The 14,059-nt window shown below is 44.4% G+C and overlaps 1 protein-coding gene across 5 annotated transcripts in view; it reads left to right on the top strand.

Moving 5' to 3' along the window:
* GOLIM4 (golgi integral membrane protein 4) overlaps positions 1–14,059 on the top strand; it is a 93,052-nt gene that overhangs the window by 35,611 nt on the left and 43,382 nt on the right. For all 5 annotated transcript variants that reach the window (XM_061637254.1, XM_061637252.1, XM_061637253.1 and 2 more), the window contains exons 2-6: positions 7,448–7,522; positions 8,780–8,829; positions 12,278–12,331; positions 13,192–13,342; positions 13,546–13,628. In XM_061637254.1, the coding sequence (XP_061493238.1) occupies positions 7,448–7,522; positions 8,780–8,829; positions 12,278–12,331; positions 13,192–13,342; positions 13,546–13,628 (413 nt within the window). The remainder of the gene's footprint in view (positions 1–7,447; positions 7,523–8,779; positions 8,830–12,277; positions 12,332–13,191; positions 13,343–13,545; positions 13,629–14,059) is intronic.

Here is a 14,059-nt window from a genome sequence, read left to right as displayed (position 1 = left end):
CAGGCAAAGAACTATGTATTTCCATCGCAAAACCTGGAAGAGTTAAGATAACATCCATGTTTAGAGTTCCATCTCTCTATCTCTTTTTAAAATCATTTTTTTAAAAATAAGAATAATGAAAAGAGAATTTCATCTTTGAATTTAGAGTTTGGAGGTTTGTAAGACTCAGATGCTGTAGCTGCAGTGATGCATTGGAGTATAAATCTCGAAAGGCTGATGCTTCGCTGATATTTTTCAAATATGCACACAGTGGTATATGCAGATTATTAAGATTTATTTAGTATTAATTATAATTAATACTAGTATGCAGGTGGTTTTTGTTTTTACTGAGCACTTATGAGGCACCTAAAAGTTTCTAAGCACTATCCATATGTTAAAAGATAAAGACACTCTCTGTCTGCAGGCTCACAATCTAATAGCACAATACAAAAGGAAAAAGGAGTGGGAAGGGATGAGGAGCAGCTGCTCCAATGCTTACTTTCCTTTTCTGGCCAATGGAGAGGCCAGGTTTGTTTCCCAGTTGCCACAACGTTATTTGTAGGAGGCAAGCCTTCCAGGACCCCTGGTGCCCTGCCCGGTGGGGAAAACCAGAGTATGCCTTCCTGCAGACTGATTGTGCAGTCCTAGGGCAATTAAGAGTATGTAACTACCCTTACTCAGCCCATCATGATTAGTTATAATTGCTTTGGGTCTTAAAGCACATGCCTTGCATGGCCAAGGGGCCAGTCCCTGGCATCTCCATTAAAAAAAGTGTCTGAAAAGTTTGGGAAACTTCCATTAGCTTATTATAAGGAAGCTAGAGACCAAAACAAAAGACAGTAGATTGAAAAATGTTTGATAACCTTCCACTGTTTACTCAAATGGAATAATTGCTTTGTCATATTCAAGAGTAACTTCTTTGCCTGTTGCATGTAAAATCCATCACTAACTTAATTTTTAAGCAAGGAATATTGTTGTCATGCACTGTTTGTGAATTTCTGTGAGAAAGGAGGCCACAGCTGGAAGACAAAATGCTGAACTGGCAGGACTTGTTTTGTTCCAGAAATGACATTGCCTTAACACTGCATAAAGAGTGGTGATCTGTTCCTTAACCAAGTAAGTTCCAGATATAGAAACTTGCTGGAAAGTCTTGGAAACACAGCAGCAGCAGATCATTCCAACCAGCATCTCTTGGATATAAAGCTGAATGGATGGAAATGGTTGTGGGTTTGGGACAAGCTGAGCAGCTGCCCTACATTAAGATGGGGCTGTGCAAGTGGAATGATACTTTTTCACCCCCGTAATGGAATTTAATAAGTTGGTGGCTGTAGTCCTACATGATGATGTCAGTAGGGAGGGCTGAGGAAAGAAGGATAAGAACATAAGAACATAAGAAGAGCCTGCTGGATCAGGCCAGTGGCCCATCTAGTCCAGCATCCTGTTGTCACAGTGGCCAACCAGGTGCCTGGGGGAAGCCCGCAAGCAGGACCCGAGTGCAAGAACACTCTCCCCTCCTGAGGCTTCCGGCAACTGGTTTTCAGAAGCATGCTGCCTCTGACTAGGGTGGCACAGCACAGCCATCATGGCTAGTAGCCATTGATAGCCCTGTCCTCCATGAATTTGTCTAATCTTCTTTTAAAGCCATCCAAGCTGGTGGGCATTACTGCATCTTGTGGGAGCAAATTCCATAGTTTAACTATGCGCTGAGTAAAGAAGTACTTCCTTTTGTCTGTCCTGAATCTTCCAACATTCAGCTTCTTTGAATGTCCACGAGTTCTAGTATTATGAGAGAGGGAGAAGAACTTTTCTCTATCCACTTTCTCAATGCCATGCATAATTTTATACACTTCTATCATGTCTCCTCTGACCCGCCTTTTCTCTAAACTAAAAAGCCCCAAATGCTGCAACCTTTCCTCGTAAGGGAGTCGCTCCATCCCCTTGATCATTCTGGTTGCCCTCTTCTGAACCTTTTCCAACTCTATAATATCCTTTTTGAGATGAGGCGACCAGAACTGTACACAGTATTCCAAATGCGGTCACACCATAGATTTATACAACGACATTATGATATCGGCTGTTTTATTTTCAATACCTTTCCTAATTATCCCTAGCATGGAATTTGCCTTTTTCACAGCTGCCGCACACTGGGTCGACATTTTCATTGTGCTGTCCACCACAACCCCGAGGTCTCTCTCCTGGTCGGTCACTGCCAGTTCAGACCCCATGAGCGTATATGTGAAATTCAGATTTTTTGCTCCAATATGCATAATTTTACACTTGTTTATATTGAATTGCATTTGCCATTTTTCCGCCCATTCACTCAGTTTGGAGAGGTCTTTTTGGAGCTCTTCGCAATCCCTTTTTGTTTTAACAACCCTGAACAATTTAGTGTCGTCAGCAAACTTGGCCACTTCACTGCTCACTCCTAATTCTAGGTCATTAATGAACAAGTTGAAAAGTACAGGTCCCAATACCGATCCTTGAGGAACTCCACTTTCTACAGCCCTCCATTGGGAGAACTGTCCGTTTATTCCTACTCTCTGCTTTCTGCTTCTTAACCAATTCCTTATCCACAAGAGGACCTCTCCTCTTATTCCATGACTGCTAAGCTTCCTCAGAAGCCTTTGGTGAGGTACCTTGTCAAACGCTTTTTGAAAGTCTAAGTACACTATGTCCACTGGATCACCTCTATCTATATGCTTGTTGACACTCTCAACGAATTCTAATAGGTTACTGAGACAGGACTTTCCCTTGCAGAAGCCATGCTGGCTCTGCTTCAGCAAGGCTTGTTCTTCTATGTGCTTAGTTAATCTAGCTTTAATCATACTTTCTACCATTTTTCCAGGGACAGAAGTTAAGCTAACTGGCCTGTAATTTCCGGGATCCCCTCTGGATCCCTTTTTGAAGATTGGCGTTACATTTGCCACTTTCCAGTCCTCAGGCACGGAGGAGGACCCGAGGGACAAGTTACATATTTTAGTTAGCAGATCAGCAATTTCACCTTTGAGTTCTTTGAGAACTGTCGGGTGGATGCCATCCGGGCCCGGTGATTTGTCAGTTTTTATATTATCCATTAAGCTTAGAACTTCCTCTCTCATTACCACTATTTGTCTTAGTTCCTCAGAATCCCTTCCTGCAAATGTTAGTTCAGGTTCAGGGATCTGCCCTATATCTTCCACTGTGAAGACAGATGCAAAGAATTCATTTAGCTTCTCTGCAATCTCCTTATCGTTCTTTAGTACACCTTTGACTCCCTTATCATCCAAGGGTCCAATCGTCTCCCTAGATGGTCTCCTGCTTTGAATGTATTTATAGAATTTTTTGTTGTTGGTTTTTATGTTCTTAGCAATGTGCTCCTCAAATTCTTTTTTAGCATCCCTTATTGTCTTCTTGCATTTCTTTTGCCAGAGTTTGTGTTCTTTTTTATTTTCTTCATTTGGACAAGACTTCCATTTTCTGAAGGAAGACTTTTTGCCTCTAAGAGCTTCCTTGACTTTGCTCGTTAACCATGCTGGTATCTTCTTGGCCCTGGTACCTTTTCTGATCTGCGGTATGCACTCCAGTTGAGCTTCTAATATAGTGTTTTTAAACAACTTCCAAGCATTTTCGAGTGATGTGACCCTCTGGACTTTGTTTTTCAGCTTTCTTTTTACCAATCCCCTCATTTTTGTGAAGTTTCCTCTTTTGAAGTCAAAAGGACAAGATGAGTGCCTTCTGGGTTATTGTTGGGGAATTTGGTTTAGTACACTCCACCTCCATTTCTTTATCCGGCACCAAGTCAGAAGCACCTAAGAGGAGCCTAGCTGAATCAGAGCAAAGGCCTATCTAGTTCATCTCCCTGTTTCCCACAGGGGCCAATCAAACCCACACGGGACGTGAGGGCCACATCTATCTCCTGCTGTTGTTCTCCAGCAACTGCTGTTCGAGTCTTGCTCGGATCCTGGAGGTAGCATATAGCTGTCATGACTCATAGCCATTCCTAGCTTTATCTCCCAGAAATTTGAAATGCAGACTTTTAGAAGTCCTTTTTATTTATCTGTTTGTTTATAAGATTTCTTACCTGTCCTTCACCACAAGGTCCCAGGGTGATTTAGAGTGCAATATACAGTTACATCTACAGTAAACCCATTCCAGCCAAAAGCAGAATAATGTAAATCAACAAAAGAGATGGATGCCGTGAAACAAAATACCTTCACTGTCAAAGGCCAGGGTAAAAAGGTGCACCTTCAGCATACAGCAGAGCTGTTCAAAAAGATGCTAGACACACTTCTGTCGGAAGGTAATTCCACAACTTAGGTGCTGCCACCAAGAAAGCCCTCTCCTGGCCCACCATACCCTGCAGTTCTCAGAGTGGTCCCAACAGGGTCCTCTCTGCCAGACTTAATGTCTGTAAGGGTGGAAGCAGACTTTCAGATATTTGGGTTGTACATTGTTTAGGAGACATAGGAAGCTGCGTTATACTGAGTCAGAGCATTGGTCCATCTAGCTCAGTACTGTCTACACTATAGGCAGTGGCTCCCCAGGATTTCAGACAGAGGCCCCTCCTGGCCCTACCTGGAGATGCCAAGGATTGAACCTGGGACCTTCTGCATGCAAAGCAGATGCTCTGTCACTGAGCTTTCCCTGTATCAAGACACTGTTAGGAAGCTGCCTTCATTCTGAATCAGACCCTTGGTCCATCTGGCTCAGTATTGTCTACACTGACTGGCAGCAGCTGCTCTCCAGGGTTTTATACACCAATCTAACTTGGGAGCCATCAGCACTTCCTAATGGAGTGCTCTGTGGCACATCTTTCTTACAATTGCTGAGTGAGTTTTTTGCATAATGTGACAATTTGCAATCAAGTCACATCTACTGGATTTTTGTGTGTATTCATGAGAGGAGGGAAAAGTAAAAGCTTTTAATTTTCTGTTCCATTGTGTTCTTTCCCGTCCCTCGCCCATGCTCCAATTAATGGGTGGAAAGAATGCATAATCAGATTGAAAATAATTCTGACTTTTCTTGATTTATTGCTGGTTCACTTGGCATGTATTGACTATGTTTTGACGGGTGCCTGGTTTTAGCATCCCTTTGAGCCACCTTTTCCCCCCTGTTTATAATATCAGAACTTCACATCCCTTTGCCCTGCTCTGCATTATGTACATAAGTAGAAAGGGGTGGGAAAACATTCCATTATAGACGATGATGCCTACAGAGCCATCTAGAATCTTTAAATGATTGCATCACCTTTCAGTTTAGACAGTTAAAAATAACGTTTGGAGCTGTGTTTGTCTTGCAGTAATCTGTGTGATTGCAAAAAATAAAAAAATGTTTCTCCTGCTCTGTTATGAAGTGAAAGCAGCTAAACAGCCTGATCCTGTTTTTTGAACATAGGAAGTTGCCTTACTGGTCAGACCACTGGTCCATCTAGTATTCTCTATGCTGACAGCAGCTCTCTGGGGTTTGGGGTGGGGGACTCTCCTAGTACTACTTGGAGATGGTGGGAATTGAAACCCAGGGACCTTCTGCGTGCCAGGCAGATGCTCTACCACTGAGCAATGGCCCTTCTGACATTCTGCTGCTGGACTCCATGTGATCAAGCAACTTTCTTCAGATTCTGGACTTGAGTCCTCTGCGCGACAAGTCTGCTGGCCCCAACTGTTCATCAGTGCAAGAAAGGCACTCTCTATGCTCAGAGGCACCTTGCTTGCTTTCAGATATTAGTACCCCACCTTCCCATCCTGCAGGATGGTGCAAGAAAATGCCTGTCCACATGACATTTTAAGTTACACATGAATAGAACTATGTTATTGTTTTTTGGCAATCAGCGAGTCAACAATACTACATAATGTCACTTTTGACAGCCCCCTGAACTGTAGCAATAATGTGAGTTCAAAATGCACTGGAAATCTAGAGAATGGAAGTTTGTTCTCTTAACACAATGGCTTCTTCTTGGAATGCTAGCTGCAGTAAAGGTTGACTAAGGCTGCAATCCTAACACTCCTTAGGCTACATCTGCAAATTATATAGCACTGTTATATCATTTTAACAGTCATGGCTTCCCCCAAAGAATCCTGGGAACTGTAGTTGGTTAAAGCTGCTGACAGTTGTTAGGAGACCCCTTTTCCCCTCACAGAGCTACAATTCCCAGAGTGATTTAGCAATCAATCCCTCTGCCCAGAGAACTCTGGGAATTAATTGTAGCTCTGAGGGGAAGAGGGGTGTCCTGATAACTCTCAACACCAGTAGCAAACTACAGTTCCCAAGATTTTTTGGAGGAAGCCATGACTATTTAAAGTGGTAAAATACTGTTTTAAATGTATAGCGCAGATGGGGCAAATGTGAAGTCTAAGGAAACATTCCGTATGGGGCCTAAAGCAATTTTCCATTGTTTAGGTTGTATAGCACATTCTAAGTCCCTATTCCATTCCTCTCAGGGTGGGCTTCTGAGTCACCATGGTTAAGACGGCACTGTTAATAACTGAGCTCTGTCATGCACAGCGATGTAAAATTTCATTATCTCCAGTCCCACCTCAAGGTCTCCCCATGACCTCACTCCCTGCAGCCTCAGACCTCTGCAACAGAGCTGAAGATTAGGGACACCTATATTTAGGTGCTGTCTGGTTGGCAGCCCCTCTTTGCAGAGGGTTCCTAATTGCACTGAGTACTCTACTGGTGTATGTCCACAGGGTCCTCTTTTCAGCCCTTGTACTCTTTGTGTGGAAGTCTTGGGGGCAGAGACGGTAAGGTGAGACAGTGTCCTAGAGCAAGGCTAGCGGCATGATTCCTCTCCCCCTTCCGCGTGTGATATGCAGGGGATTTGAGGAAAGGGGCTTTGGACCTGAACTCCACACACACACACACACACACACACACACCTCTGAGGAGCTGAATCAAGTAAGATCTACCTGAGAATATCTGGATTCTGAAGGACGTTCAGCTTCTCCAGCGTGGAGAGGTTGTGTGTGTGAATACAGTTGGTGTTGTTGCTGCAGGATTGACAACCTTGGAAGCTCCCTTGCACTGGGTCAGACTTCTGATCTGTCTACCCTTGTGCTGTTGGCAGTGGCTCCCCAGGCTTTCAGACAGGAGTCTTGTCCCAGCCCTAGCTGGAGACACCAGGGATTGAACCTGGGACCTTTGGCATGGAAGGCAGATGCTCTGCCAATGAGCTACAGCATCTCCCATTGATAGAAGACTTATTGGGAAGCCTTTCGCTGCATAGATGCAACCTGTGATTGCCCATCATTTGACCAGCTGGACCTGATGTATAAATTGCATCGATTATGCAGCTTTGTTTTGCTTATTTTGTTCTGGATTCACTTCCTTGCTATTCCATGTACATCCTTTTTAAAATATTTATTTATTACATTTTATCCTTCCTCCTGGGAAGCTAGTCCCTCCCACTCACCATATATATTATATTTGTTAATTTTGTTGTCTGTTGAACATCTACTTCTTTACGTGACATTTATTTGTCCTTTTTCAGTTGTGTATGAGCACCGGTCAAGATTAGAGAAATCTTTGCAGAAAGAAAGGCTTGAACATAAGAAAGCAAAAGAAGGTAATGCTTCACATTTCACTTGATTTATTCAAGGAGAAAAAACCTTTGTTGTTGTTCCCACGTATTATTATTACAGGAGCTCTGTATTACATTTGGGGCCATCTATAGTTTTCAAAACAGGAATGTGCTCCTTTTAAAGTGGGTTATGCTTTGCCATAATCTATTTAAAAATATGGGTAGGGCTATTTTGCTTTGAGGCTATCAAATGTTCTTTTGCCCTATAAACTTTTGAGTTTCTTTATGAGTGTTTACTGCCATCTAGTGGACGACAAGAGCAAAACTGATTCTTGACTGTTAGTGTTTTCCCAAACTAGAGAGATATTAGATTCTTGCACTCAAAAGCACATATATTTATACACTTGTATGTGTGGATATACAGCTGGTGTAGCATAGTGGGGAGGAGAGCCTGGCTAGGAGTCCAGAGTCTGTGAGTTCAAATCGCCGCTCGTGCCTCCTGGGTGTCAAGGGCCAGCTAAAGATCACCCCACAGTGAGTGGCTCAGGGGTTACGTGCCTTGCCACCTGTGCAGCTGTGGGCAAGCTGCATAGTCCCAAGGAGCCCAGTTGCCCCCAGCTGGCAGTTGCAGACAAGGAAGAGGCTGGCTTGTGCAGCTGTGGCAAGCTGAGCAGGCCCTAGCCAGCTGGGGAGGACTAGCCTTAGAGGGAGGCAATGGTAAACCCCCTCTGAATACCGCTTACCATGAAATCCCTATGCATAGGGCCACCATAAGTCAGGATCGACTTGAAGGCAGTCCACTCTCAAATGCGTGGATATATGTCCCGATCAGTTCCCAGAACAGTAGGCAGACTCTCTGCATCTTGCAGAGTCGTCCAGTTAGGCATGCTTCCCAGGGTCCCATTCTCTCCTTTGCTCAGTCAGTCGGGGCTGTGGTTACTGGGTAATGTTAACACTTAAGAACATAAGAACATAAGAAGAGCCTGCTGGATCAGGCCAGTGGCCCATCTAGTCCAGCATCCTGTTCTCACAGTGGCCAACCAGGTGCTTCTGAGATTCACCTGCATCTCTCAGTCATAGTGCAGACTTAATAAATCAGTCCAGGTATATCTGTTTAGGTTTAGGTTTATCTGTTTAGGTTTGCTAAGCCACTGAATTTGGCCTGTGAGGATTTATTGTATGGTTTTTAAACGTTATGCTTTGCATCCTGCCCTAGTATCTGTATAGATGAAGGTTATAAATACAAATAGACTGTGGCCCCTTCTGGTTTTTTATCATTTTCTTCCCCTTTTTATTTTTTAGATTTTCTTGTTTATAAATTAGAAGCACAAGAAACACTAAATAAAGGAAGGGTAAGTGAGCAGCAACCATCAACGAGATGTCTCTGGAAGACCTTATTGCATAGGCTTAACTGATTACAGAGTTCTGAATACTTTTCACAGTTAACCTGTTCCAGGGTATGAAGAAGGAAAGCGTACATAATTATAATTTGCAAGACGTAAGATTACTTTGGGGGTGGGGGTGGCTTGTCCTGTGGGGTCTAATTTAGGCTATGGCAGATCTCTGGCTGAGCCAACTGGGTTCTGGCTAGCCGGGCTATGCTGGAATAAGTCCCTCATCCCAGCTCAGCTGGCAGTACACTTCCCTTCCTGGCTTAGCCGGATCTCAGCTGAGACCAGCGTAAATTAAGCTAGTGTTAAGTCCCCAAAAAGGGGCATTCTGGGGGTGTGGCGGGGTCAAGGGGAGGGGGGACTTGCACCGTAGCCTACATGTGTTAAATTAAGCTGGGAAAAATGGTGGTCTAAGTAAAAACACACAATAACTCTGTTTTTCTCCTGCTTTGATTTTCTTTCCAAAGGGCTCTGCCAGCTGAGCTGGCATTCTCCACTCCCAAGTGCACCTGAATGGAGATGGGATCTGGTGTACTTTAAACTGGCATGACTTCAGCCAGCTTAAATTACGCCGTCTTCCTTGATGTAGGATTGCTCTGCCTGTTGATAAGCGGAAGTAAGATGGGTATCTAGCCATTATCCTTGGGATGAACAGTTGTAAGCATGAAAGGATGGGATCCTGTGGGCAGTATCCAATGAAGGAGTTCCGTTAGTGCAAGGACTTCTGGCTTTGCAGTGGAACCTTTCCTTGGAGTAGATCTGGGGAAGGCACAGGAAGAGGAGAGTGAGGGGACTTTTTGTTGCACTAATGGAACTACTTGGGAGGTATCTTACAATGAGTTTTTCTCCTGCCCTCATAAATGTATTGGACAGTATTCAACTACTTTTTTGCACTAGTATAAAGATTAGTGTTAGTGCAAAGTGGTTTACTTCCCTCCTGCCATGTGCTCCATACTATCCCCAAATCTGCTCTGGAGGAATGGGGAAACCCCCAGAACAGATGTAAGGGGCACTTGAGCAGAGGAGAGAGGGGGATGGTTCCATCGCACAAGGAGAAATCCTTGCCATGACGGAACCGTAGCGCTACATTGAATACAACCCATTGTTTTTGTGACCTCTGTTCAGAAAAGTGGTTTTTCCCCCCATGTCAAACTAATCTCCTAATTTGGAGGGGATGATTTTTGAACACTTGAAGTTAACAGAGTTGAGCTCTCATTCCATTAGGTTTCTGTTCTGACCCAAGAAATCCCCCAGTTCTGTAGAGACTTATTTGGCCTGTGAAGCTGTTTTCCCAAAACCCACACTCACCTGCCCCACACCTGATATCATATGGGATGTCTGATGCGTGCAGGTAAAGATGCAGCTGCAAAGGAACAGCTGGAAGCTTGAAGCGCACTCCTGATTCCTTGGCAAGCTGGGCTTGCTGTCGGTGCTGATCAATGCTGACAGCGAACCCCTTTAAAGTTGTCATCTGACATCATAATGACATCAGGTGGGTGGCCCCACTCACTTGTCAGTGTAGCCTGCAGGGGCTGGGGGAGGTCAGGATCTGGTTTACTCGCCAGATCCAGCTCTCCACCCGTGAGATAGATAAATTGCATCTCCATTATACAATATTCTTTTTAAAAAAAGGCTAGCATGGAGTAATACTTAGGACTATAGACCAAGTCTGAGGCTAAGTCCTAAATCCAAATCTCTGCTCAACACGAACCTTACTGAATTAGGCCAGTCACACATTCTCGGCTTAACCTGCTTATTCCCTGGAGGAGAGTAGGATGGTGCCACAATGAGAATTATTCGTAGCAACACTGCATAGCCCAGTTCTGTCGTAAAAAACCACGAACAAAGATAGCGAGAAGAAGCCTCGGGCTCACATGCTGCCCTCTTCACCTCCTTCGTGCACGCGAAGAGGGGACTGAAAGCTTTTTTATTTTTAAAACTGAACACAGTTCCCTGTTACAGATGAAGCAAGGCCTGATTGGTTTGGCAACGGACTGCAGTTACGTTCCTAAGTTCAGATGCAACAGGGAACTGTGATTCGACTGGACGTGGAAACTTTTGCGATTCTTCTTGCACAGATGGAGTCAAAGGGGGGAGGGTGCCAGCTCAAGGCTCATGCAAGCTTGCACGTCCCTGCTTAGAGGCTGGAGGGTCGGGATGGGATCTGCAGCTGCCGATTTGCCCCCGATCTGCTCTGTGCCCACTCACCCCTGCCATCATGGAGGAAGAGGAGGCGAGAGAAGAGGACCCCCCCTGGCCAAACAATAGAATGGAGGCCTCAGCAATAGCCCCTCCAAGCAGGGTCAGACCATGGAAGAGGGAGAGGAACAGGAGGCACGCCCCACGGTTGGAGTTAAGCAATTTTTTTCGTTCTTCCCAGCCTGCAGCCTGTTGCTTGCCCCGCAATGTGACACCTCCCCTTCCTTTTCCTCCTCTGTGGTCTGACCCTTCTGGGGTCTGCTCTGTTGTATCGTTCACCTAAGGGGGGGCTCCTCTCCTGCCTCCTCCTTCTCTGTGGTAGTGGGGGTGGGCAGGCATAGGGCAGATCGGCGGTTTGTTAAGAAAAAGAAGAAAGGATGAAAAAATACTGAGGTGGTGTACTCCAAGACAGCCAGTGTACCTAAAGTTGAAACTGTGAAGCCTGCAAACATCAAGGAAGATGACATTGATATTGATGCTATTTAAAGTGGATCAATCTAGTTTCCAGTGTTACAGTGCATACCTCTCTCAGCATCTCTTGCCAGAAGTGCAACATGCGTGCACAAGGTATAATAGCTAAACAATTGTGCTACACTTTTGAAGTCAAATGTATCTTACCATGGTTGGTATTGTAACTAAGCTTAGCAGTTGCAGGTTGCTGCCGATTCCATCCCTAGTGGAGTGTGGCAGTAGCAATGGCTAATAAAACTACCAAGCCTTTGCTCCTGTTTTCTATCTAGAGTTTGGCACATTTGCAGCTCAGGAGAGGAGCAATCTGGTTTGCATGCAGAAAGTCTTGGGTTCAGCCCCTGGCATCTTCCAAGCAGGGCTGGGAATATTCCCAGCCTGAAACCCTTGAAAGCTGCTGTCAGTAGGGGTAGACAATACTGCTTTAGAAGGACTAACAGTTCTGCGTTCCACCCCACCGCTATCTTGGAGATTAACGTTGGCTTGTAGTGGGTGACAAGCCTGTCTGGGTGACTTGCCATCGGGTGGCTGAATAGTATGGCAGAGGAGCAGTGTGGCATGGTGTTCTGCAGGGTGCAGCTTTAGAAGATGCCCTCCATCCTGCATGCCTGATGCGTGGGCAGCACTATGAGTAGGCCCAAGGGCATGTTCCTAATAATAGAGTTTACAGACAGATACCATAGCTATACAGGAAGCCGTTGAGGTTGCTGGCTAACTATATATTGCTCTTTTTGTTTTACAGCAAGATTCCAATAGCAGATACAGTGCACTGAACGTGCAACACCAGATGCTGAAGGTAGATATGTGCATCTTCTTAAACATCCAATCTTAACAGGGATGTTAGAAAAAGATGACAACCTTTGGCTGTCTATTTGGCTGTTCTGTTTGGCATTTCTTTGGCTGCCCTGTTAGGCATTTCTTGGAAACGGATATGTCCGATGCCAGTGGGCCTTCTGGGTGTCATGAGAAGGCTTTCTCCGTGGTTGCAAAATGTTTGCCTCCTAGTGACTGCGTGCAAAATGCCCAGGCACCCTTAAAAGGAAGATTGAAAACTATTCTTAAACATGCATTGTCCCGGGGCTTCCTTAATGTTCTAATGTTCTGCACACTGAGAAGTATTTGACTTGCGAGGGGAGTAATTTGAAGTAGTGATTTGCCTGACCTACATTCTGGGGTAGGACAGTCCTATCAGAGGACTTGGTGACATGAGAAACATTCGGATTAAGTCACTGATCTGGTTTGCACATAATGCCAAACTATAATTTAGCACTATGTGAATGATGCTGTCCCTCCCCTAGTGTGGTTGTAATGGAAGATTGGAAACATCCACTTCCTGTTTTAAACTAACCGTAGTTTATTGTTGCATTTGAAAAGGACAAACTGGAGGAGGAAAGGGAAGGGTAAACCATGGTTTAGCAATATGTCCAAATCAGGGCATTGCTTACACCTGTCCTAATGCTAATCCAAGGTTAACACTAGCTACAGTTTCAGTCTTAACCAGATTCACCCCTTGGCAGTATTGAATCTCTACTGGCCTGTGTTAAAACTTGCTCTCACCCTGGGACAAGGCTGTCCTGAAAGACCAAATGCATAAATAGTCAGCTGCTCAGATACCGAATTCCTTGTGGTTTTTTTTTTTTGTTCTCTCCTTCACAGAGCCAGCATGAAGAACTGAAGCAGCAGCACTCAGACCTGGAAGAAGAGCACAGGAGACAGGGAGATGATTTAAGCAGAGTGGTCAATGATCACAAGCAAAGATATGTGCAGTTACAGCAAGAGAAAGAGCAGGAGCTCTCCAAGATAAAGGGTACAGCATTGTGTTACTTAACTTACATTTTTAGGAGGGGGAGAAGAGGCACACCATCCCCTAGAATTACCTGTATTGGCATTAGCCCAGCTTCCATTAGAACTTGAGAACAAATAGTTAAATTCATGCATAATTAGGATTCTCTCTTACTGCAAAGTATAAATCTGTAGGATCAATTTTTGTTTGCATTGAATTTTTAATAGAATCCATGTATAATCTGCGAGAAGAGAACAGGCAGCTGAGGAAAGCCCACCAAGATATTCATACTCAGCTTCAAGATGTGAAGGTAAGATTCAGGCCTTCCAAGGCAAGGGGGCAGAGGAGGGGAGGGGAAGAGAAAAAAATCTCCCTGTTTGCAAAGGGGGATAAAAATCTTGCAGCTGAGAAAATAAGATGATTGAAAACTGATATTTTCTAGCATAGTGGAAAATATATATATTTTTTAAAAAAACACATGCATACAAACTCCTGCGTCATCTTGTCTTAGTGTTACCTTTTATTTATTTACTGGCAGCCTTATACCAATGCTATGAAACAAAAAAAAGTGCAATTTTGAAATTGGTGGCTAAAATCAGTGCTGTTTTGAAAAGTCCAGCCCACCATCTTGATTCAAAATGGCATCCAGTTGTATCCAAACATGGAAAAAAACTTGCTCCTAGATCTCAGGGACTGTCATGCAAAATTTGGCTATGAGACCTTAGGAGGTGTACAGATGTA

Source organism: Rhineura floridana, chromosome 7, assembly GCF_030035675.1.
Source record: "Rhineura floridana isolate rRhiFlo1 chromosome 7, rRhiFlo1.hap2, whole genome shotgun sequence".
Lineage (NCBI taxonomy): Eukaryota > Metazoa > Chordata > Lepidosauria > Squamata > Rhineuridae > Rhineura > Rhineura floridana.
Note: the sequence above shows the minus strand (reverse complement) of the source record. Positions and strands in the feature narration are given on the sequence as shown.